This window comes from Terrapene carolina, unplaced genomic scaffold (assembly GCF_002925995.2).
Source record: "Terrapene carolina triunguis isolate 2854851 unplaced genomic scaffold, T_m_triunguis-2.0 Scaffold211, whole genome shotgun sequence".
Classification (NCBI taxonomy): Eukaryota; Metazoa; Chordata; order Testudines; family Emydidae; genus Terrapene; species Terrapene triunguis.
The window spans coordinates 1484014-1507226 of NW_020664562.1; the positions used below are offsets into that span (position 1 = coordinate 1484014).

At 44.3% G+C, this 23213-nt stretch overlaps 1 protein-coding gene across 1 annotated transcript; it reads left to right on the top strand.

The window, feature by feature from the left end:
- Nucleotides 1–1581: 1581 nt before the first annotated feature.
- LOC113407482 (N-acetylneuraminate lyase-like) lies at nucleotides 1582–22801 on the top strand. Its single transcript, XM_029912396.1, has 11 exons — nucleotides 1582–1646; nucleotides 6157–6230; nucleotides 8054–8141; nucleotides 9603–9660; nucleotides 11659–11734; nucleotides 14379–14471; nucleotides 17449–17594; nucleotides 17792–17838; nucleotides 18519–18603; nucleotides 19975–20014; nucleotides 21729–22801. Exons 1-11 carry the CDS (start codon nucleotides 1582–1584, stop codon nucleotides 21866–21868), a joined length of 912 nt encoding a protein of 303 aa, XP_029768256.1. The 3' UTR covers nucleotides 21869–22801.
- The last annotated feature ends 412 nt before the right edge of the window (nucleotides 22802–23213 follow it).

The window sequence follows — 23213 nt, forward strand, 5'->3', positions numbered from 1 at the left end:
GCAGGGGCCCCCACGAGTATGTCGGAGGCTCCCCCCACCTCCGTCTTCCCCCATTCCCCGGCGTCTCAGCTGGTAAGGGGTCGGGGCTGCGAGCTGCGGCCGAGCGGCGGGAACTCAGGCCCTCCTGGAGACACCACGCTGCTGCAGCACTGTCCGGGGCCGCTCCTGGATGCGGCGCACTGAGGCTTCGGGAGAGGGGGTAAGCGGCATGGGGTCAGGGGGGTGCCCGGCCCCTTACCATTTCCCACAGCCCTGACCCCCCAGCTTTGAGCCCAGCCCCTCTGAGCCAGGTACCTCCCTGACCCCAACCCCCACAGCCCTGACCCCCAGCTCTGAGCCCCTCTGAGCTGGGCACCCCCCTGACCCCATCCCCCTCACAGCCTTGACCCCCAGCTCCGAGCCCAGCCCCTCTGAGCCGGGCACCCCCCTGATCCCATCCCCCTCACAGCCCTGACCCCCAGCTCCGAGTTCTGACCCCATCTCCCCACAGCCTTGACCCCCAGCTCTGAGCATAGCCCCTCTGAGCTGGGCACCCCCGACCCCATCGCCCCACAGCCCTGACCCGCAGCTCCAAGCCCAGCCCCTCTAAGCTGGGTACCCTCCCGACTCCATTCTTCCCACAGCCCTGACCCCCAGCTCCAAGCCCAGCCCCTCTGAGCCGGACACCCCCCTGACCCCATCTCCCCACAGCCCTGAGCCCAGCCCCGGTGAGCTGGGCACCCCCCAACCCAGAGCCCAGCTCCCCACCCAGCCCTGGGCAACAGCAGCACCACCCCCAGGCAGCGACAGTCCGTTGGCACCAACCATCACCATCACCCAGCAACAGCCCATTATGTAATTGCAAATGTATACATACCATTAAAGCATTTAATGTTTTTAAATGTATTTAGTGTATTTTCAAATTATTACAAATTAATTTTTGAATGTATTTCACTGGTTATTTTTTACATTTCCAAATACATGTTACTATAGTATTGCAACTTTTTTTTATGGAAGGGGCCCCCGAAATTGCTTTGCTCCAGGCCCCCTGAATCCTCTGGGCAGCCCTGACTTGATTTTCCACTATCTCCAACCCAAGCAGAAGCTATAGAGCTCTTCAGGGATTATGTCCATATGAAATGTTAAATTTGGTGGCTTAGCTCCCTTGATAAAAATGTGCTTATATTTTTTCCCCTTTATATTGTTTGACATGCATCTTTTCCACTCCGTCCCCAGACCTCAAAAATGGTGTTAGAGATTTTGTTTCCAGAAATTCTCTCTTCAAGCAGAGACCCAGACATAAGTACTGTCTGGCCCAAAGGTGAATGTTTTAGGAACTGATGCACATGTGAAAACAGGAGATTCAAAGAGAAACAGCCTTTGAACTAGAACTGTACCAGGTGCTACCAATCTTATGCTCAGACCTTGCCTGCTACAGTAACCCCGTCTGCACAGGTCCTCAGAAAACTGCACAATCTGTTTTTCTCAAAAGAAACTTACAAAGTCCACCTGTTCCAGGCTTTGCCTGTAGAGCTTTGTCATTAACAGAATTTACTCAAAATATATATTTTGCTTGTCTTTCTGACTTCTCCCAACAGCTCAATGGCATCCCCAAAGAGACTGCAGGGTCTCACAGCAGCTACAATCACTCCAATGACTCCAGATGGGTAAATATTACCTCTCCCCACCAAAAGGGTTGCTGTCAATGTCAATGAATGTATTGTGAACTTTTCCCCAGAACCTTACATTTTCCTACTTGCTTTTCTGCAACTACTTTTTTTTTTTTAAGTTAACTTTCTAACCGTGTTCAACATCCCAAGAAGACAAAGGTTTGTGAAGGCTTTTGTTTGACTGACTAATCCCCTTCCTTACAGTCCTGCAGTACTGGGAGCAGAGGTTAATTTTGTGGTGGGCAGCTTACTCAGGAGAGTCTAGGCTGGCTCTCGGAAGAAAAGAAAAAAAAAATCAGGTTGGTTACACTGTAAAAATGGAGTTGCTCAACCTTACCTGCCTTTGATAAGTGCTTTGAGATCTAGGTTTGAACAGTGTTATGTCTGTATTTACACCACTCCTTTCAACTTGTAAACTGAGAAGATTTCATCTGGAGTTATTGAGAGGCCATAAATATGGAATCCAACCCTGATTATTCGTATCACAAGCAAAATGAAGACTGTCCCTTTCTCTCTTTATCCAACCAAAGAGAAAGGGCAAAGTAACATCCACCAGATGCCATTTAACAGCCTGCATCCTGTAACTATGAAGGATGGTTTGCTTAGCTACTTCTTACAGTAGTAGAGTGTAGTTATAAAAATAACAACTTCTATTTTTTTTAAGTGCCCAGAAGTTATTCATAGTGCTTCCCTTCTCAAAAGTGCTTAGTTTAATTACCAAAAAAGACACAATGGATTACAGCAACAAACAATTGGTCAGGAGGCAGTGGGGGAATTAAAAGAAAGAGGCATGAAAGTTAGAACTGCACATCTAAATGATCCTGTGACATCTTTTGGCCTATAAATAAATATCCATATGTGTACATACACACTACTTTAAAATGCATTTTTAAAAATTGTTTTATAATCCCACACATCTTTAAATTGGGGTTAAGGTTGCTGAAATGAACACCCAAACTGTGGGCCTTGAGGGCACATGGGAACAGGGGAGTGTGGGTGGCTTCAGTCTCTTCTCAGGGGACATGGGAACAGTTAGCAGAGAAACATCAGGTGATTCTAGACCTGCTCATTATGGTGAGAGCCCAGACCATGCATTCAAGTGCTAAATTGAGTGGGAGGGAGGGCAGGCAAGGTTTCAAAGTGTGTGTGTGTGTGTGTGTGTGTGTGTGTGTGTGTGTGTGTTGGGGGAGTGTAACTGGGTGGCTTGCTCTTAAGGGCTGGATGGAGGGCCTACAGCTAGTCACCCCAGATCATGAAGGAGTCACACCTAGGTTGAATCAGGGAAGCAGGATGCAGAGAATGGCTGCAGCACAATATTCTCTGGTCTCACACACCTCCCTATCTCCCCCACTCACACTGGTGTAAAGTGATCTTCATGTAAGGGAGAATCAGGCCCCATCTGCCACTCTGACATTGGCTCACTAGCCACATAGTCAGAATAACTAAAAGGTTCTAGTGGTGACTAATTTAAAATCTGAACCTGATAGAGATGCTGTGATTACACATGCTGTCTGTCTCGCCAGTTTAAGGACAGCTAGACCGTTAGCATTTTGAGTCACACTCCAATGTCCAAAGGGGAACTGTATGGCTGATCAACAACACTACATATTTCATCTTGTTTAGGAACGCTGCATTTTCCCCCCGTGGCCAATATTGAATCGGGAGCTCAGATTTTTTTTTTTTTTTTTTTTTTTTTTTTTTTTTTTTAAATCTTGAGCATTCCATTCCAACCTTAATTCTCCTTAAATTACAATGTACAATACAAGAAACACTTAATAATCTGAACATGGTAGAGCTGCTGGAAATGAGCCACTGTATTTTAATAGGGCAGAAAAAACCCCACAAAGCATCTTCAGTAGCAGAGGTAAGTGACTGTGCCAGCGGGTCTTGTTTTGTCTCTCTTGTGTTAAAGCCAAGACCACAGACCATTCCGTCCCTTAAAGGGGTTAAATGGTGAGCATCCAAGAATGTAATGGGGGGGAAACGTTTTTTCCTGTAATATTTTACTCTGTGCCTTTCATCCTAAATGATGTCTTCGTGTGCTCCACAAATTACAAGCATGCAGCACACCAGTAAGATGCAGGGAGTGGGAAAGTGGCACTGGCAACCATCTAGCACACTGTAGAATACAGATGGGGAGAGTAAGGGAAATTTTGACCAAGAACGCTGGAGTTTACCTCTGATCATTGTTTAATTCTGTGACAGCAAAAATGGATCACAGCAGAGCTGGTCAAGATTTCTCAAAAAGTCTAAGTTATATGGAATAAAGGTTTTCCATAAAGGTTACCATTGTTTGACCAGCTCTAGATCATAGGGTCTGTCTCAGTGATTTCTGTACTCCAGCATGAATCATTTAAAATTCAGACCATGGTTTTTAAGTACTCTTTCTGCAGATTAAGCCTGGATCCTGAGCAAGGAGTTGTTCTCTTCCCATCTCTCACCTGACCACCAGTAACACATATTCTGCAGAGCAAATTATACCTCTAATTGACACAGGCACAATCCCATTGTCTTCATTAAGTTTGCACAGATTGGAATTTAGCATACAATATCTGGGAGGGGCTTTGCAGGGCAAGCAGCAGTAAAGAGTAGTGAAAATATATGGGTTAGAAACTGCAAAATTGTCAAGGTATGGGCTAGGTCCTCAGCTGATGCTAATTTACATCAGCTGAGGATTTGGTTCTCTGCTTGCCACTGAAGTGAGCAGATATGACTGTGAATACGCAAAGGAATAGCTCTGTCAAAGCAATAGTTACTACTTTTACCTAGTCACTTTTCAGTTAGACCTGCAGTCTTAAAGCACTACAAGATATTAAATGTTTGCCCAGGGGAGAAAGGGCCTTTATTGGGGGGTTTTCAGATACAGAAAAAACAAACAACTGCCTAGAATTGTTTAGCCACCTCTGAATGCCTGAGTGAACTGTGTTGGCGATTGGAGACTTTGGTGTCTGAGAGTCTACTAGTTTCAAACCTGCCATTAAATAAAACATAACTAAGCTTGGTATCCCTCCTAGCTACACTTTATTCCGGGCTTACCCCATGTTCCTTAGATCAATAGTTCTCAAACTTTTTTTTTTTTTTTTTGCGGACCACTTGAAAATTGCTGAGGGTCTCGGCGGACTACTTAATGATCTATCCAAATATTGTTTGTACTGTTCGCTAACTATTATAAAGCACTCTGGATAAAAGCACTATTTGGTCTACAAATAAAAGCACACAACTCATATTTTAATATCAGTAGTCTTACCTTTCCAATGCGATGGATGTGCCCTCTCTCTCCCTCCCACCATGGCAGCCCCCGAGCTGGGGTTGGGAAGGAGGAGGATCTCGCCCCAGCCCTGGAGCTGGGGAAAATTGCCTCTTTCTCTAGCCACCGCAGCCCTGCACATCCCAAATTCCCTCCATCCCCTCTTCTCACCCCACTGCCCCCTCCCACCTACCTCCTATTCCCGCCAACACCTCACCTTACATGTAAGTCTTCTCAGCGGTTCCCATAAGTAGGTGGGTGGAGGGGTGAAAGTAGAAACAGGGACTTGCTGGTATGGGGCTGGGTTGGGGCTGGCTCTGGCCCCCGGAAGGGGCGGGGATGGGGGGTCAGAGCCAGCCCTGGCCCGCCCTGTACTGGTAAGTGCCCTCCCTCTCCCCCGCCGGGGTAGCAGCGGCAGCTGGGGGCTCCGGCAGCAGTCTATTTAAAGGGCCCAGGGCTCAGCCGCCGCTACCGCCCCGGGCCCTTTAAACTGCTGCCGGAGCCCCCCACCTGCCGCTGCTACTCCAGGGCTCCGGCGGCTATTTAAAGGGCCGGGGCCTCTCCTGCTTCTACCGCCCCGGCCCTTTAAATAGCCCCCGGAGCCCTGGGGTAGCGTACCGGCTTACTTTCACCTCTGGGTGGGTGGCCCTTCATTCTCTTGTGTGTAGCCGCCCAGGCGCGCACCTTAGAGGGAACTATCCGCAGACAACCTGAATGGAGCTCACTGACCACTGGTGGTCCACGGACCACAGTTTGAGAACCTCTGCTGTAGCGCTTTCCAGAAGTCCGAGCCAGTCTGGTGGCTGCTGTGTGCTCAGAAGGGCAGCGGTTATGAGACAGAATCAGGTAAACTTGAAAAATAGCGTTCTTATCAAGTCTTCAATATAATATATAATTTTTAAAGGCATTAATAAATTGTAGCAATAGAACACGTGAAGCTTTGAGGTTCTGGTCGCTGAATATCTGGGTCTTATAGTTCTGTGAATCTCATGCTCTAGGAATCCCAATTTAGGTCTCACATACAGGACACTTTCTAATCTGGCGTTCTCAGCCCCAAATACCCTGTTCAGAAGCTTTTATGTATAGAGGTCTCCACAATTCAGGAAGAGGGCAGCTGAAATTTTTTTTTTTAAGCTAGATTTCATACTCCCAACCCCTCTAGGGTATTAGAGGGAAACCTGTTAGAACTTGAACTTGGTCAGGGATTCCTTAAACACATGTTATTTCTGTCTTCCCCTTTTTTATTTTCTTTCTTTTCAGAGAAATTAACCTCTCTGTGATTGGGCAATATGTGGATTATCTTGTAAAAGAGCAGGGTGTGAAGAACATTTTTGGTAAGTCTTAAGCAGTGAATTGTGCTTCTTGTCAGCCAAGAGCTGTGATGCAATGGAATATGGGGATGGGAGCATTATAAACGTGCACTTAAGTGGAAGAGATCATAGCCTATTCTTTAAGAATCTGTTTTTGCCTAAACTCCCAGTTATGTGCAGGATAGAGCAGAAGATGAGAATGTTACTGGAGTGAGGAAGGAAGCAGAGACCACTACTAGACAATGCCATATTAGGGCATTAAGAAGGATCAAAGCAGTGACAGAAAAGACCCATCTGAATGATTCTATCCACATGCTTGGGCAAGATGTGGTCACCTGATAGACAACATTGGATATGAGAGAGATGCATTTATTCAAATCATATTTATTCAATAGGCACCTTTATCAAATGAGCTTCAAGTCCATTGTCCTCTTACAAGGGTTTCTTCCTTTCTGATTGTGTTGGCCTAGGAGTGTGTGACGCTGCCCGTGGGAGCCAGTGGGAGCCAGCTGAGGTCACTCAATCAGGGTGAACTGCAAACAAAACAGGGCAGACAAACCCCAAATGCTGGTGGTTATTCCAATACTTAGATTTACCAAGCCAGCACAAAACAGCTTCTGTAGTACCTCACTGGTTACTCAGAAGTCCAAACCACGCAGTTCCCTTAAAGTACCCAGCCTCAGGCCTCCGTCCAGACACACACGTCAGATATGATGATTACTGAGAATCTTATCATATAAAAGAGAAAGTTCTTCCAATCCCAAAGGCTCAGCCATATACCAAGGTCCAATTATAACTTAGATCTTACCCAAAATACACACTATTAGCCAATTCCTATTAACTAAGCTAAAATTTATTAAAGAAAAGAGAGGGAGTATTGGTTAAAAGATCAATATACATACAGACTTGAATTCAATTCTTGAGGTTCAGATATATAGTAGAGGTGAGTTTGTAGTTGCCAAAAGTCCTTTTAGAAATAGTCCATAGGTTACATTCCAATGTTCATATTCAGGGTGGCTCCAGTCAATGACTGGGGATCTCAATCCTTGTGGCTTAAGGTTTCCCCCTCTTGAAACCCAAAGCAAAACTGAGATGCAGCAGGATCGTGTCCCAGGGTTCTTATACATTTCCAGCAGTCTTTCGGCCTGAGAAAACACTAGGCTTAATTCTCCCTCCAAACATCCTGGCAATTAGCACAGGGTAATTTATTCATTAAACAGTTCAGATACAGGTTACCACAACCTTCAAAGAGACATATAGACAATAACACTGTTTCACTCAAGTATCATTATAAATGTTAATATTCCTTTTTTGATCTTTGAATTAAAGTTATAGCAATAGACAAGACTTGTTTGCTTAAATCACAAGACCTGAGCAAACATCTACCCTTGAGATCTCTAACAATGCAGACTTGCATTTCAAAGTTCTATTCATTTACATATCTTTCTAACCAGTCCTTAAGGTTCAAACATGGGTTAGGTCAGTCTGTGAGTTAATTAACTCTTTCTGGCCCTGTCGCCTTTCAATGAGATATTATATTATACTCATAACATCACAGAGGGCATATGCATTTAACTCTTTCAGTGCTATAGTCTCTCTCTCTCTCTCTCATATAAAATATATATATATATATAATCACACAAATTCCGCATGTTTAACTAAAGCACTTTAAAAAACAGTTTATTTAAATCAGTGCAAACCCTTGTGTGGACTTGCATATCTGTTTACAACTGTCCAATATTGGGTTAGTTTGTGTGATTAAATTTCAATAATGGTCTTTAGTCAAACCAGTGCAACTTCTCTGTGTAGGCCAGGCCTTAGAGTGTGTTGTGTTCTGCTTGAAACAGTGAATGGCACAACAGGAGAAGGGCTGTCACTGAGCACCCAGGAGAGGAAGCAGCTGGCAGAGGAGTGGGTGACCAAAGGGAAAAACAAGTGAGTACTCTAAGGAAACTTGTCTGTTCACCTAGACATTACTGCTTGTCTAAGCAAAGGGTGCACCCTCTAATTACTTCCTCTATTTTCTTTCCCTGGCCCTTTTATCAAGATGTTGCTGGTGTTGTCAAAATAAGGGACTATAGAAATGCTTATGGAGGCATGTGGAAGAGAGGCGGTTTTGGAAACGCCCTCTTCCTGTTGCTTAAGTTGGGGGAAGGGAAAGTAATAAGGGATGTGAAAATGAGACCATCTTTGCTGCTTTTATGTTGCCTTAACACAGGCATGAGAGCCTCAAAATCTTTGTATGTATTTATCTTTTCAACACCCCTGTGCAGCAGAGCAGTGCTATTATCCCCATTGCACAAATGGGGAAACTGAGGCACAGAAAGACTAAGTGACTTGCCCAAAACCACACCAGAAGTCTGTGGCAGAGCAGGAAATTGGCCTCATGCCTTTTGAGTCCCACGTTACAACTCTAATCACTGGACCATCCCTCTTCTTGGATGTTTTGCATATTCTCATATCACTCACCTTTGCGCTGTCTCTGACGTCCATGTTGAAAGTGAGTTGTGGGGAGGTGAGAGATGGGGAGGGAGAGAGTGGAATTGTGGGGAAGGGACAGTGAAAATCGGGGAGGGGGGAGTGACAGAGAGGGGAAAACATTTTCACTGAATTTTCTTTTGGGTTTAAACTTCCTGGGCTTTTGTTTGGAGGGAGAAAGAGGGGAAACAAAAATGGGTGGAGTTTTTCCTTGAAGTAGGGGTATCTTGGTAACTTTTGTTAAAAAAAATTCTGGATTCGGGTTTTTTTGTTTGTTTTTGGGTTTTTTTATTGCTGAATAACTCAAAAAAATTCCTATAGAAAGTCTAAGGGGGAGGAAAAAGAATTTTGAAAATTTCCCATGAAAAATGATTTTTTTAAAAATTTTTTAACCTACTCTGTGTGACTCTCTAAGCTTGCTGCATACAATGGGCCTGATTCTCCACAGCCTTGTATCTGGTGCATTCATTTCTACTGATGCAAAATGGTGTCAGATGTTCCAGATCAGAATGATTAGCCCTTTACATAGGGGATGAGACTACACAAGAGACAAAGCAGGGGAGAATCTGGCCCACTGCTTCAGGAAGATCATTTGGCCAGCATGTGGCAGCTCGGGCGATGAGGATCTGAGAGAGCTGCAGAAATAAGATTGTGGGATCAGGGTGTCGAACACCTCTGGGTGGAGGAGGGTACTGGGAAGAAGTGTTGGATGTGTGGCTGAACTTTTTGCTGTACTCTAAAACTTTGTTTCGAGATCCCTTTTAGTTTGTATCCCCACTCCAATGAAGTATCTGCTGTGTGGACAAATAGAGGACATAATTCAGTATGCCAGACAGACAGTCTGGGTACTTTCCCCCACATTTAAATTCCCATAAACCAAAAAATAAACAGCAACCTTTCAATCTTTCTCTTGTGTAGGTTGGATCATGTGATCATTCACGTGGGAGCATTAAGTCTACCAGAGGCAAAGGAACTGGTGCGTGTGTGAATTGTCTCTTAGCCTCCTTCCTTTGTCTTTCCATAACCTTATATATGAGTGGGTTGATCCCCTTTTCTTTTCTGAGTTTATGTGCTTACTGACATGTGCTCTTTCCATGTTATGCTGTCTTGGTCCTGGGGGATCCTGAGAGTACATCTACATGGCAATAAAACACTGGCCTGGATCAGCTGACTCAGGCTCACAGGGCTTGGGCTGTAGGGCTATAAAATTGCAGTGTAGACGTTTTAACTCAGGCTGGAGCCTGGGTTCTCAGACCCACCCACCTCACAGGGTCCCAGAGCCCAGGCTCCACTCCAAGCCCAAATGTCTATACTGCAGTTTTATAGCCCTGCAGCCCAAGCCCAGTGAGCCTGTGTCAGCTGACCTGAGCCAGCCACGGGTATTTTATCAACATAGTCATATCCCTGAGTCTTTGAGCACACACGCATTGGATCTAATCAGACTGAGTTGGTTTGCTCTACTAGCATCTCCTGGACAGCTGTCAGGTTATGCAGAATTTGTTTGTTTGTATTGCTACAGGGCCTAGAATGCCCTTTCATGGACCAGGACCCCATTGCACTAGGTGCTGTACAAGCACAGAATGTTACAAATAGATTCTCCGCCACCATTTTACTGGGGGTGGAGGGGACTTCCAAATGTGACCTGATGCCCCTCATGTGAACGGCCCCATTCATCTCAGTAATACAATTTACAATGGTCATTAATTATATTACCCACTTTGTTGTGGGTCACTTTAGGATAAACCTCAGGCTCCCCTGGGATTGAGGCTCTCTTGATTTGGTTAACTGGAGGAGCCAGCCAGGCTCCTCTTCACTGCACTCTGGTTGGGGGAAGGTTTAATGAATGGAGGCTTTTGCCCTTTGAGGCTTCGTCCTAAGGGATGAGCTCGTGTCATGAAGTTGCATCAGCTTGTCATGAGGGGATGTTGCTGCCTCATTGACGTATCAAGTAGCATCTGCTGTGCCCTGAAAATTCTCAGGTACCCTTTAACATTCCACCAGGTAGGCATGCAGGATGTGGGATCTGCATTCAACATTGGGATGCTCCTGGAGAAAAGGTGGCAATTAGAAAATTGCTATAGATGTAGTGCTGTCCGGGACAAAAAAAATCCCCTCCACACCAGCCTATGTTGCAAGGAAATAGAGTGTCATTAGTGCTGAGAGAGTGACACTATGATGATGGGCATATGTTAGAAAAATCTAGTTAGGCTTATGATTTTTTTTTTTTTTTTTTTTTAACCATCCCTAAAGCACAGGCTACTGGTAACACGGCTCCCCTATATCTGCACTTTATTCCTTTGTTTTCCCCCCAGGGCCTCCACTCCTCATTTCCTCCTCTTCTCTGTTTCTTAGGGGGCTTCCATACTCTCTCTAGTCTTCTGACTCAATCTCTCTCTGTCGGCCCCTGTTCACTTGTGCACTGTCTTGCTCGCTCTCATACACACATGTTCTCAGGCCCAGATGGTCCACTCCTGGCCACTTCAGGGGATGTGGGAATCTTAAAGGCAAGTAGTAGCTGAAGGAAGGGAAAATTCTTGAAGAACCTGATGGTGCTAGAGAGCAGGATTCTATTCCTTGCTTTTGCCACTTACTTCCTGTGTGACTTGAGCAAGTCGCTTAACCTGTTTGTCTCCCAATGTGTAGAATGGGGTCAGTGATACTAACCTATTTCTTGGGAGGTGAGAGCTGTGAGGATGGAGGACCATTCATTAATAAGGCAGAGGTAATAGATATGTGTTTTTGTTTAGAAACAGAGGTAGTGCATTACCTTGATGGAAGGGCCCCTTCATCCCTGGCAAAACTGGCACAACTCCCATTGACTTCAGGGTTGAACTTGTTCCATAATGTACAACTTGCTTCTAAGAGTTTAATTCATAGCGGTGGAATGGATTGATGTGGTTCTTCTTCACTATGTGCATGATAGAAACACATGCAGTGCATGTACCTTTGATACATTCTGTTCTCTCCTATTCAGGCCAAACATGCAGCTGCAATAGGAGCCAGTGGTATCGCTGGGATCGCCCCTTTTTTTTTCAAACCTACAAACAAAGGTGAGCAGAGACGTCTGTGGCCATCACATCCACAGAGGCCCTTTTTCTTCTGCAGTTTGCCACACATTCAGGCTATCAGCAGTACGATATGGTAAAGGGAGGTCATGTTTTTTAGAGATCTGTGGCAGCAATGCTGCTGTAGTTGGTCAGAGCATCTGTATCTTTGCTATATGGTTCCTCAATGATAAAACTTCCTTTATAGTGCTTATATTCCTCCTTCAGGTGTTGGAGTTTTTTCTAAGAGGGCAGGTAATCGAGTTTTAACATAGGTCCTGTGTTATAGGCTCCATCTTTACCCTCTGCTGCTCTGGCTCAGAATGTAACCATCCTCACTGTCATATGGACATTCTTTTGGAAACCATTTCTGGAAATAACATTGTTTGAATGTCAGTGGTGTGTTTGGTCTTGGTCATAAGTGAAACTAATTGATGATCTCTTGATGCCTACTGGACACACCAAATTGCATACATTATATTGGCATATTTGACAGTTTCTGCGGAAGCACAGGAGTGGATTAACAGGACCAGTGCATATTACTTGTGAGGTGCAGAACTACTTGGGAGCAGATCAGAGCTGAGGATAAATGATAGAGCTGTGTGGAAGAAGCTTGCAAAACTCTGACCTTAGCCAGTGTTATCAATTTGTGAGATTAGCCCAAAATGAAATAACCTATTGTTGTCTCTTGGTTTTTATATAACACATGTAATATGAAGGAATTACACTGGACCAGTGGGTTTGAAATAATCATGTTTACTAATCTTATAAACCATTCAAGGCCTAGCTACATATATACACTACTGTTCTGTTGGCTTCTGAAACCTAGACAGTGAGAAACACTAGAGAGCTCACAAACTATTAAAAGCATAGTACCCAATTCCTATATCCTGCACCTATTAAGTGCAGAAGAGATCGAGAAATAGTGTCTCCTTAGAGATAGGGTGACCAGATAGCAAGTGTAAAAAATCGGGACAGAGGGTGGGGGTAATAGGCACTGTGACGGGTTGGATCACAGAACCCCCCCCTTGGAGCTGCCACCCGATGTGCCAAGACTACTTCTACTCCTGCTTTCCCTGCCAGCTCGGAAACCCAGCACCCTGTCTTGCTAAGCCAGACACTCCCATCTACTCCAACTGAGGCTAGGTCTACACTACAGCGGGGGTCCGACCGAAGGTACGCAACTTCAGCTACGTGAATACTGTAGCTGAAGTTGCGTATTTTAGGTCGACTTACCTGGCTGTGAGGACGGGGAAAGTCGACCGCTGCTGTCGACTCCGCTGCCGCCTCTTGCCGCGGTGGATTTCCGGAGTCGACGGCAGAGCGATCAGGGATTGATTTTATCGCGTCTTCACTAGACGCGATAAGTCGATCCCAGAAAATCGATTGCCTGCCGCCGGACCCTCCGGTAAGTGTAGATGTACCCAAAGACCCAGGGTCTGAATTACTTCCCCCAAAGCTGCAGGTTTACCTGAAAGCAGCTAACAGAAGTGTTCCTGTCTTTAACACTCATATGCCCAACTCCCAATGGGGTCTAAACCCAAATAAATCCGTTATACCCTTTATAAAGCTTATGCAGGGTAAACTCATAAATTGTTTGCCCTCTATAAGACTGATAGAGAGAGATGCATGGCTGTTTGCTCCCCCAGCTATTAATACATACTCTGGGTTAATTAATAAGTAAAGTGATTTTATTAAATACAGAAAGCAGGATTTAAGTGGTTTCAAGTAGTAACAGACAGAACAAAATAAGTCACCAAGCAAAATAAAATAAAATGCGCAAATCTATGTCTAATCAAACTGAATACAGATAAGATCCTCACCAGTTCCAGAATGCTCCCTTTTACAGACTAATCTTTTAGTCTGGGTCCAGCAATCACTCACACCTCTTGCACACTGTCCTTTGTTCCAGTTTCTTTCAAATATCCTGGAGGGTGGAGAGGCTCTCTTTAGCCAGCTGAAGACAAAATGGAGGGGTCTCCCAGGGGTTTAAATAGACTTTCTCTTGTGGGTGGAGACCCCCTCCTCACTCCTATGCAAAGTCCAGCTCCAAGATGGAGTTTAGGAGTCACCTGGGCAAGTCGCATGTCCATGCATGACTCTGTTTTTACAGGTAGCAACCATTGTTTACATGCTACCTTGAATGTCCTCAAGTAGACTTCTTATGTGGATTGGAGCATTCCAAGATCCATTGTCCTTTAAATGTTTCTTGATTAGGTACTTAATTTGCACATTCCTTTCTCCAGGAACTGACCAATGCTCTACTAAGGTTATTTAGAAATCAAGCCAGGACACAGCCAACATTCATAACTTTGAATACAAAAACGATACATGCATACAAATAGGATTAATACATTCAGTAGATCATAACCTTTACGGAGATATGTTACATGGCATATGTAGCATAAAACACATTCTAAGCATATTTCCATAAAGCCTTATGGGAGGTACTGTCACAGGCACCTGTGTGTGTGTGTTTTTTTAAAAAAAAGCCCCAAATATCTGGACTGTCCCTATAAAATTGGGACATCTGGTCACCCTACTTAGAGATGGCTTGCTGATAAGTCTATGAACCTGAACTCCCCTTTATGTGGATGACCTCCTTCCCTTGCCTCAGAGTATGATTGCCTTCTTTCACTGCCTCTTTCAGATACATTGGTTGCTTTCTTACGGGAAGTTGCATCTGAAGCCCCTGGCATTCCATTTTATTACTATCACATTCCTCCTTTAACAGGTGTAAAGAGTAAGTATGTTGCTCATTCAGTGACTCTTGCTCCTATTACATGCAGACTTTCCCTGTTCAAGGGATTTACTCAGAAAACAGTTGGTGAATCTAGAATTAGAAAACACATTTAGCTTGTCTACTTTAGAAAATGTTACTGTGCCGAAACAGGATTGAATGGTCAAATAGGTGCTGTACTTAGTGGGGAAGGAGAATTAATAACTCTTGATATCAAAAAGGATGAAGTATTTAATGCCTATTTTGCTTCAGTCTTTACTAAAAAAAAGTTAATGATGACCAGATACTCAACACAATTAATACACCGGACTCTTGCTAGAACACGCGTCTATACAGCACAAATTTGCATATAACACGGTCGCAGCCATGGATCCCAAATTTAATTACTTTAATTGCAATTCATTTTAACACGGTCCCCACGTTAACGCAGTACCATGCATGGATACCAAATCCCGCATTCTAGTGAGGGTCTGGTGTATTAATAAGGGGGAAGGAACTCAAGCCAAAATAGGGAAAGAGCAGATTAAACAATATTTAGATAAGTTAGACATATTCAAGTCAGCCGGGCCCGATGAGATTCATTCTAGGGTACTTAAGGAACTAGCTGAAGCAATATCAGAACCATTAGCAATTACCTTAGAGAACTCATGGATGATGGGTGAAAGGCGAACATAGTGCCTATCTATAAAAAGGGGAACAAAGAGGACCTTGGGAATCCTAGACCAATCAGCCTAACTTCAGTACGTGGAAGGATACTGAAACAAATTATTAAAAAATCAATTTGTAAACATATAGAGGATAAGAGTTATAAAGAATAGCAAGCATGGATTTTTCAAGAACAAATCATGCAAAACCAACCTAATTTCCTTCTTTGACAGAATTATTGGCTTAGTGGGTGGGGAGGAAGCAATAGATGTGATTGTAAGGCTTTTGACAAGGTCTCACATGATGATCTCCTAAGCAAATTAGGGAAATGTGGTTCAGATTAAATTACTATAAGGTGAGTCTGGAACTGGTTGAAAAGCCATACTCCAAGAGTAGTTATGAATGGCTGGCTATCAAACTGAGAGGAAGTATTTAGTGGGCTCTCAGAGGAGTCAGTCCTGAGTCTGGTACTACTCAATATTTTTATTAATGACTTGGATAATGGAGTGGAGAGGATGCTTATAAAATTTGCAGATAACACCAAACTGAGAAGGGTTGCAAGCACTTTGGAGGACAGGATTAGAATTCAAAACAACCTTGACAAATGGGACAATTGATATGAAATCAACAAGATGAAATTCAATTAAGACAAGTGCAAAGTACAACAGTTAGGAAAAAATCAAATGCCCAAGCACAAAATGGGGAATAACTGGCTAGGTGGTAGTACTGCTGAAAAGGATCTGGGGTCACAAATTTAATGAGTCATCAATGTGATGCAGTTGCAAAAAAGGCTAATCTAAGTCTGAGGTGTATTAACAAGTGTACCTCCCATGTCTGGTTGTACGCAAGACATGGGAGGTAATTGTCCCACTTTACTCTGCATTGGTGAGGCTTCAGCTGGAGTACAGTGTCCAGTTCTAGGCATCACTCTTTAGTAAAGATGTGGATAAATTAGAGATCATCCAGAAGAGAGCAACAAAAATGGTAAAGGTTTAGAAAACCTATTCTCCAAGGAAAGGTTAAAACAACAGGACACGTTTTAGTCTTGAGAAAAGAAGACTGAGGGGCGGACCTGATAACACCTGAAGTATGTTAAGGGCCGTTACCAAGATGACTGTGATCGGTTCTCCATGTTCAGTGGAGGTAGGAGCAGAAGTAATGGGCTTACTCTGCAGTAAGGGAGATTTAGGTTAGATGTTAGGAAAACCTTTCTAACTCTAAGGGTGGTTAAGCTCTGGAATAGGCTTCCCAGGGAGGTTGTGGAATCCCTACCATTGGAGGTTTTTAGGAACAGGTTGGACAAACACCTGTTCGGGATGGTCTTGGTTTACTTGGTCCTGCCTCAGCATAGGCAGCTGGGCTAGATGACTTCTGGAGGTCCCATCCAGCCCTACACTCCTATGAGTCTATAAGATGAAATGATGCTGACTATGACATCATGACCAGTGTAGACCAGGACAGGTTACGTTTAGCATCATGTCTGCTAACCATTGCTTCCAGCAATCTTTCACCACACCTAGCTGACAGTGATAACCTCCACTTGTGCTGCTCAATACTGACCGCATAGTCCTGGTTAGCTAACTGAAGTACTAATCACATTCAGCCACAATAAATTTTTCTAATGTAGACAAGTCCAGACAAGTTAGCAGTGCAGCTGAGAATTGAACTTAAGTTATTTGACTCCCTTGCTCTAGGCACCAGACCGTATAGCCTCTTTGAATATATTTTTAAAGCGTAGCTGCCAGTTCATTTCTGAACTGCTTATCTAACTGTATTTCACAGTTTCTGAACTAAGATTAATACTCAAGAAGGAAATAAGACATCTGATAGATATTAATGAAATCACTGCTGTGTAACAGGGCACAAGCCAGGAAATAGACAATGGGGAAAAAAAGAAAATGCAGGTAGCAGAATTATAGAAGCTGTTCAGCTTAGATGTGGATGTGTCCCACATGATCTTGCTTATTGTCAATAAGCAGCAAGTATGTAATACGGGAGTAGGTATAAATGAGAGGGGGTAGTGACAATTCTATATCAATGGTACATTTCTCCTAACATGCATTTGTGCATCTCTTCGTATATTCCAGAGTTACTTTACTGGTTCCTTTCAAGCTATTTAAGTAACCAAGCTCTTACATTTAAACCGTAAAGAAAATGTTGGAAAGCAACAAGTCTGCCTCTGATTACCTTGTGTGAGGGGAGGGAAGGGTCCTGACTCTGCTCAAATGAAGAATAGTAAGGCTTGAGTGACAATGATGACCCTTTGAGGAGGAGATCAGGGACATCTTATATGACTGGAATGTGTTTCTTGATGTGAGATTGTTGTTCTGTGCAGTTCGTGTTGAGGAGCTGCTGGATGGTATAAAAGAACAGATCCCCACCTTCCAGGGGGTGAAGTTCAGTGACACAGACCTCTTGGACTTCGCACAGTGTGTGAAGAACAACAAAGAGCAATTTGTGCTACTCTATGGGGTGGATGAGGTAAGAGGCTCCACTTTTAATGATCTCCTCTAAAAACCATGTGGCTTATGCTAAGACATATCCTGGTTCCAACCTGAACAATTACTACCCAGTGTGAATTGAATTCTAGCCATGTTCAGGACCGCGAGTTGTACTGCTCATTCTTCCTTTGCTTTTTATTATATGAAGTAAAATGCTTTTTTCCCCCCACAAACTAGCATCTGCTGAGTGCGCTGGCAATAGGAGCATCTGGGGCAGTTGGAAGGTCAGTCTTTTTGCATTCCTGCTCCATTTGTTGCCATATTTACCACTATCTGTCTATGTATTGTAATTATATGGCCCCCATTACTGTAATACCCTGAGTACCTCACAATCTTTAATGTATTTATTTATCCTCACAACATTGCTGTGAGGCAGGGTTGGACTATTACCCTCTTTACTGAGGGGAACTGAAGTTCAGAGAGACTAAAGAGACTTCTGTGTGATCTTGGGGAAAGTGGAGAAGGGAATCGAACCTAGGTCAGGGTCAGTGTTTAAGCACTAGACAATCCTTCCTCCCCCACTGAGGAGACGTAAATGAGTTACCATACCGCATTGCAATTCATGTGTACAATATATAAATCACAAGTGACAAGTAAACAAAGTGATTGTTCCCCAGAATGGCTAACTGATTTTTTTGTTCTTGGAAAAACAATGTCATTTGTAAAGGATGATGGGAAATAAACACTTAATTGTAACACTTTTTTTCAGTGGCAGCAGTCATGCTTTTAAGGCTCAACTATATACAATATGTTTCAGACCACGTGGAGTTTCTAGATCGGAATGATTACGTTCTGAAAACAAAATATTGCACTAGAAAGCCTGGGACGACTTGTTTGTTCTGGTTGCGGTGGCTGCTCTAAGCACCTCTTGGCACAACTGACTTTACTTTGGTTTTTTTGGCAGCACATACAACTACCTGGGCAAAAAAAACAACTTGATGTTGGAGGCTTTTGCAAAGCAAGACCTTGCATTAGCACAGCGGTATCAGGTACAGCATCTTTACCTGCTCCCAGTGGGAGTGTCCTCTCTCCGCTTCCCTAAACTTCTCTTCACTGGGCACCGTTCAGTCTGTGGCTTCCCACCACCACCACTTTAACCACCTAATCTCTCGCCACTATGTTCACACACAAACAATCTGTTTGTCTGGTACACAGCTCCCCTTTTCTCAAACCGATCCAGGCACAAACCCCGCTATTTTAACTAGCCAAGGCACAGCTCACCTTTCTTCCCCTGGTGTAACCTCCCCTTCAGCCCCCAAAACCCTATGTGGAATGGGCACTGTCCATCTCTTCCCTCATAAACAGTCTAACCTAGATAGGTCTGTTTGTTTCCCCCAGTCACATACATGTTTTGGCTTAGGCAAACCTGTTCTAGGATCCTCTTGTCCCATTTCCAATCAATGTTCTTCTCATCCACCCTCCTTCCTCTTCCCTTCCTGTCCGTGTGCACACACCTACCTGCTGACTAGTCTGGAGACTGCCTCCTGCCTTTCTAACCTGGCTGAGCACCCCCTTGCTGATTGATAACCACCATTCAAATACTCTCCATCTATAGGGCTCCATGCCCAATCTCTTTTAAGGGGTGGTTGTCCTAGTCGTCTTTTTAACCATTCCAGATGGGTCACTGTCCACTCTACTCACTTTTTAACTAGTCTTGGCAGTTTCTTGCCCCTCCTTCATCAGTTGCTTATGGGGAAAGGAGGTTAGGCTGGACCAAGCATCATCTCTTTCCTTCTTGTCTCTCTTCTCCTGCTTCCCCTCCACCTCCCCCACACCACTGAGATTGGGCTTTCTTCCTGGTTAACAGTAGGCAATAGCATTCTGCACAAGGGTTCTCCATCATGCAGGGTTTCTCAGGTCACTATGCCATTACCCTTCTTGCTCAGCATGTCGGAGGCCATAGCGATGGTGTAGTCAATATGCAAATGATACACAATTTTCTATCGCAGTCTTGGGCAGCGGGGGCACTTCTCCTTTGTTCTAAAAGAGAGGGACTGGTGGCAGGAGCATGGGGGGGCTATGTTCAACAAAGGGTCCTCTACTCTGGAAAGGACTTCCTGTCTGGAAGTCTAGAAGGGCACGGTGCACCAGTTTCCTCAGACTGTTGTGTTAAGGGCCAAGTTGAATAATAAGGATGGCCTGAATGGGGAGTGGTTCATTGAGGTGGGAGCAGTTCAATGGGGGGGTTTGGAGCTGTGGATGATGTTGTTTACTTAAGAAGGCATGCCAAATGTACTGGGGACTTTCCCTTTGCTATGTCATGTGTATAATTGTTGTTATACAAGCATCCAGAGCTGTTAGAATATGTCTTGTAAATATGAAGAAGTGAATTTAAAAAATACTGTCTGTTTCTCTTCTAGTTCTGTACTGGAGAATTTCTCAGCTTTGTATTCAAACTAGGTAGGTGCTGCAATATCTTCCTCCCTCACTGTGTTGTAAAACAGGAACTGAAAATCCATGAGCTTCACTGAAGCTTCCAGGTCCCTGCAACCTGAGAAGCTCCCTTCTGAAAGGTCTTGTGCAAAGAGAGACCTCACATCTGCTGTTACTGCTTGAGTTATCAGCAGTTGGGAGTTCAATGACTGAGCTGGTAAAGCACATCCAGAAAGATTCTACTCACTCTTCACTCCTTTCTCCAGGCTCTCTGACAAATTCCCCAACTTCAAAAAAACAATTTTTTTTATCCTGACTATCCATTTTTCTTAAATCCACTCTGTGTCACTCTTACTGAGTGTTCTCAATCCCAGACAAGATAATAAAGTGCCCTGATGACAAAGCACGGGGGGCCTGATTCTCCTCTTATGTTGTGTGGCAAGGTACCTTCTCGGTCTCACCAGGCTCCGCTGCTTTTAGCCTTGGTGAGACAGGCTTGGATAAAACAGTCCCTCTTGGTTGCACAGAGGAAGTCCGTTCCTTCTCTCCACCAGTCTTTTGGGAGGGAATGCAGCCTCCCCTCCTGGTGAGGCTCGCTGTCTCACTGCGCCTAACCTACTAGCAGCATGACTCCTTCTCTCGCTCCCCCTCTTCTCTCAACGGGGAGGGTTTAAAAGGGTCTCGGGCAGCCCTTAGTTGGAATCAGCTGATCCTAATTGACCTCAGGTAACTCCCTCTCAGCTGATCCTAATTGATTCTCTGGTAACCCCTTCTCAGCTGAACCTGATTGACCTGTAGTTACCCCTCCTCAGTTGATAGGGAGGAGGGCCTTTTAACCTTCTGGGACTGTTTTCTACCCCTCCCCGCCTTGCAGCTGTCTGTCCTGAGTTTATCACAGTTGGTATAACTTAAGAGTAACTCCACTCAAGTGAGTGAGTTTTACACAGGTGTAAGTGAGAGGACAATCAGGCCCAAGAATCTAGACATCCATTTATGAGAAAAATAAGTGTTTTTACATTGTAGGCCTACTCCCCTTGTGCTTTCAAAACTATATCTATTGACTTTGCTGGCAAAAATACATGTTTTCTCCTGTTAACCCTGCAGAGCCATCACCGCTTTGGGTGAGAGAGGCAGATTCTTTCTGGTTTGCACATAATCAAGAGAATTATTAACTGAATTCTAACTACAGAATCTGTATTACTTCTTTCAGAGTAGCAGCCATATTAGTCTGTATTACTTCTGATACTATATGTAAGCCACAAAGGACATGGTTGGGCTTTCGGTTCCTAGGTTGTTTGCTGGGCTGAGAGTTAGATGATACATTTTTATCTATAAAGATTACCCTAATTTGATCTGGAAGTCCTGGAAAAACAAGTATGGGAACCCTCACAAAGCCACACTTAGAGTCACTTTTCAGAGCGTAAGCATGCATTACTAAGGAAATATTGTACTTGGGGCATTTTGGAGGAGAATATGGGTAGCTAAGAGTGGTTTGTACTGTAATACAGGATGGATATTAACTCTGTTTTCTGTCTGCAAACATCACTTGCTGATTACATCTTTCTCCCTTGTGGGAATTTAAACTCTGGCCATATTCTAGGGTTTCACAAGAGATGGAATAGTTGGTGCGGTTGGTATTTTAGAGCCCTCTGTAGTGACTGTCTTTTATTTAAGTGATATATTTAAGTAACCTGCCTTTTTTTTTTTTTTTTTTTTTTTTCTTTTTCTTTTGCCTACCTAGGTTTTGGTGTTGCACAAACTAAAGCAGTCATGACTTTTACCTCAGGGATTCCAATGGGTCCCCCACGGCTTCCGCTCCTGAGTGCCTCTGTGGATTTTATTGAGAAAGCAAAAGCTAAAATGGAGAGCCTGATTGTGTGACTGTCCCAGCAGTTGATCTGATATTAATGTGGATCTGGAGGTTTGGGGCCTCTGCTTTTGTGATTCATCACTCAAAGGGTTCTCCTTGGGGAACACACTGACTCAATGAGATTTCCATCAGTGAATTTGTAATAAGTGGTTTCCTAACAGGGATGGCCTTGTTAGCCTATGTCTTGCTTTCTTTCCTTTAGTATTACCCAAAGGGGGAACCTTTATAATACAGGTGAATTCTGTTTATCTGAATGGCCTGGAGGACATCCGAGACCTTTGGATAACCAGGTGTTCAGATAAATGGAAGTGCTATTTTTAGCTGCAGTTTCACAGGTCTGGTCTACACTTCAAATTGAGGTCAGCCTAGCTACGTTGTTAAGATGCCCTAACCTTTCTGGTAGATGTGGCAAGGTCAATGGAAGAATTCTTCTGTTGACCTAGCTACTACCTCCCGGAGAGGTGGATTACGCCTATTGAGGGGAAACCCCCTTCTGTCGCTGTAGGAAACGTCTACGCTATGGTGCTCCAGCGGCACAGTTCCAGTGCCATATCAGTGCCGCTTGAGTGGCTGTAGTGTAGACAAAGCCACTGTTTCATACTGCAGTGATGCCAGTCCCAGAGGGAGGAGGGGAGAAAAGTATCTGGTATCACTGCGGAATGAAAGGGCGGGGAGAGGGAAGGCAAAGAGGAGGATGGGAGAGAGAAAAGAAAGGAGGTAGAGGGGAAGGAGCCGCAGGAGACAGGAGCCTTCTTGACAGCCCAGGATTCCACAAGCACCAGTACAAATACTGTAGTGAGGGGTACAGCTGCCTGGCTCCCTCCCCCACAGCTGTCAGTGCTAGAACCAAGGAGGTTCTTGTCTCCTGCAGCTATTCCCCCTCTCTTAACTACATTTTGGATCCCCAAGAGTGTGATCTGAAAGAACAGTGTATTCCCCCATGCACTTAATGAACCGCTAAGAGGTTATCTGAATGAGCACAATCGGGATATTCAGTTAATTGACATTTGAACTTTGCCTGTAGTTGCCTCTGCCCTATGGTGCACAAAAGCAAGGTATGCTTCTAATGAAGCAAACGTATAAGGGTATGTCTGTACTGAAAATGCTACAGCAGCACAGCTGCAGTACTTCAGCATAGACACTACTTACCCCGATGGAAGGGGTTGACATAAGTTATACCAACATAAGTGGTAGTGTAGACATAGCCTGACTCTCTGCTGAGGAGGAAGGTTCCTTGCTGGAATTCTGAGTTCCTCTGGAAAGGGAAGAGGACTCTCTGACTTCCAGAATTTCCGTCTACTATGACAGTCCCAACCCCCCGCCCCCCCCACACACACACACACTTTTTATGATGCT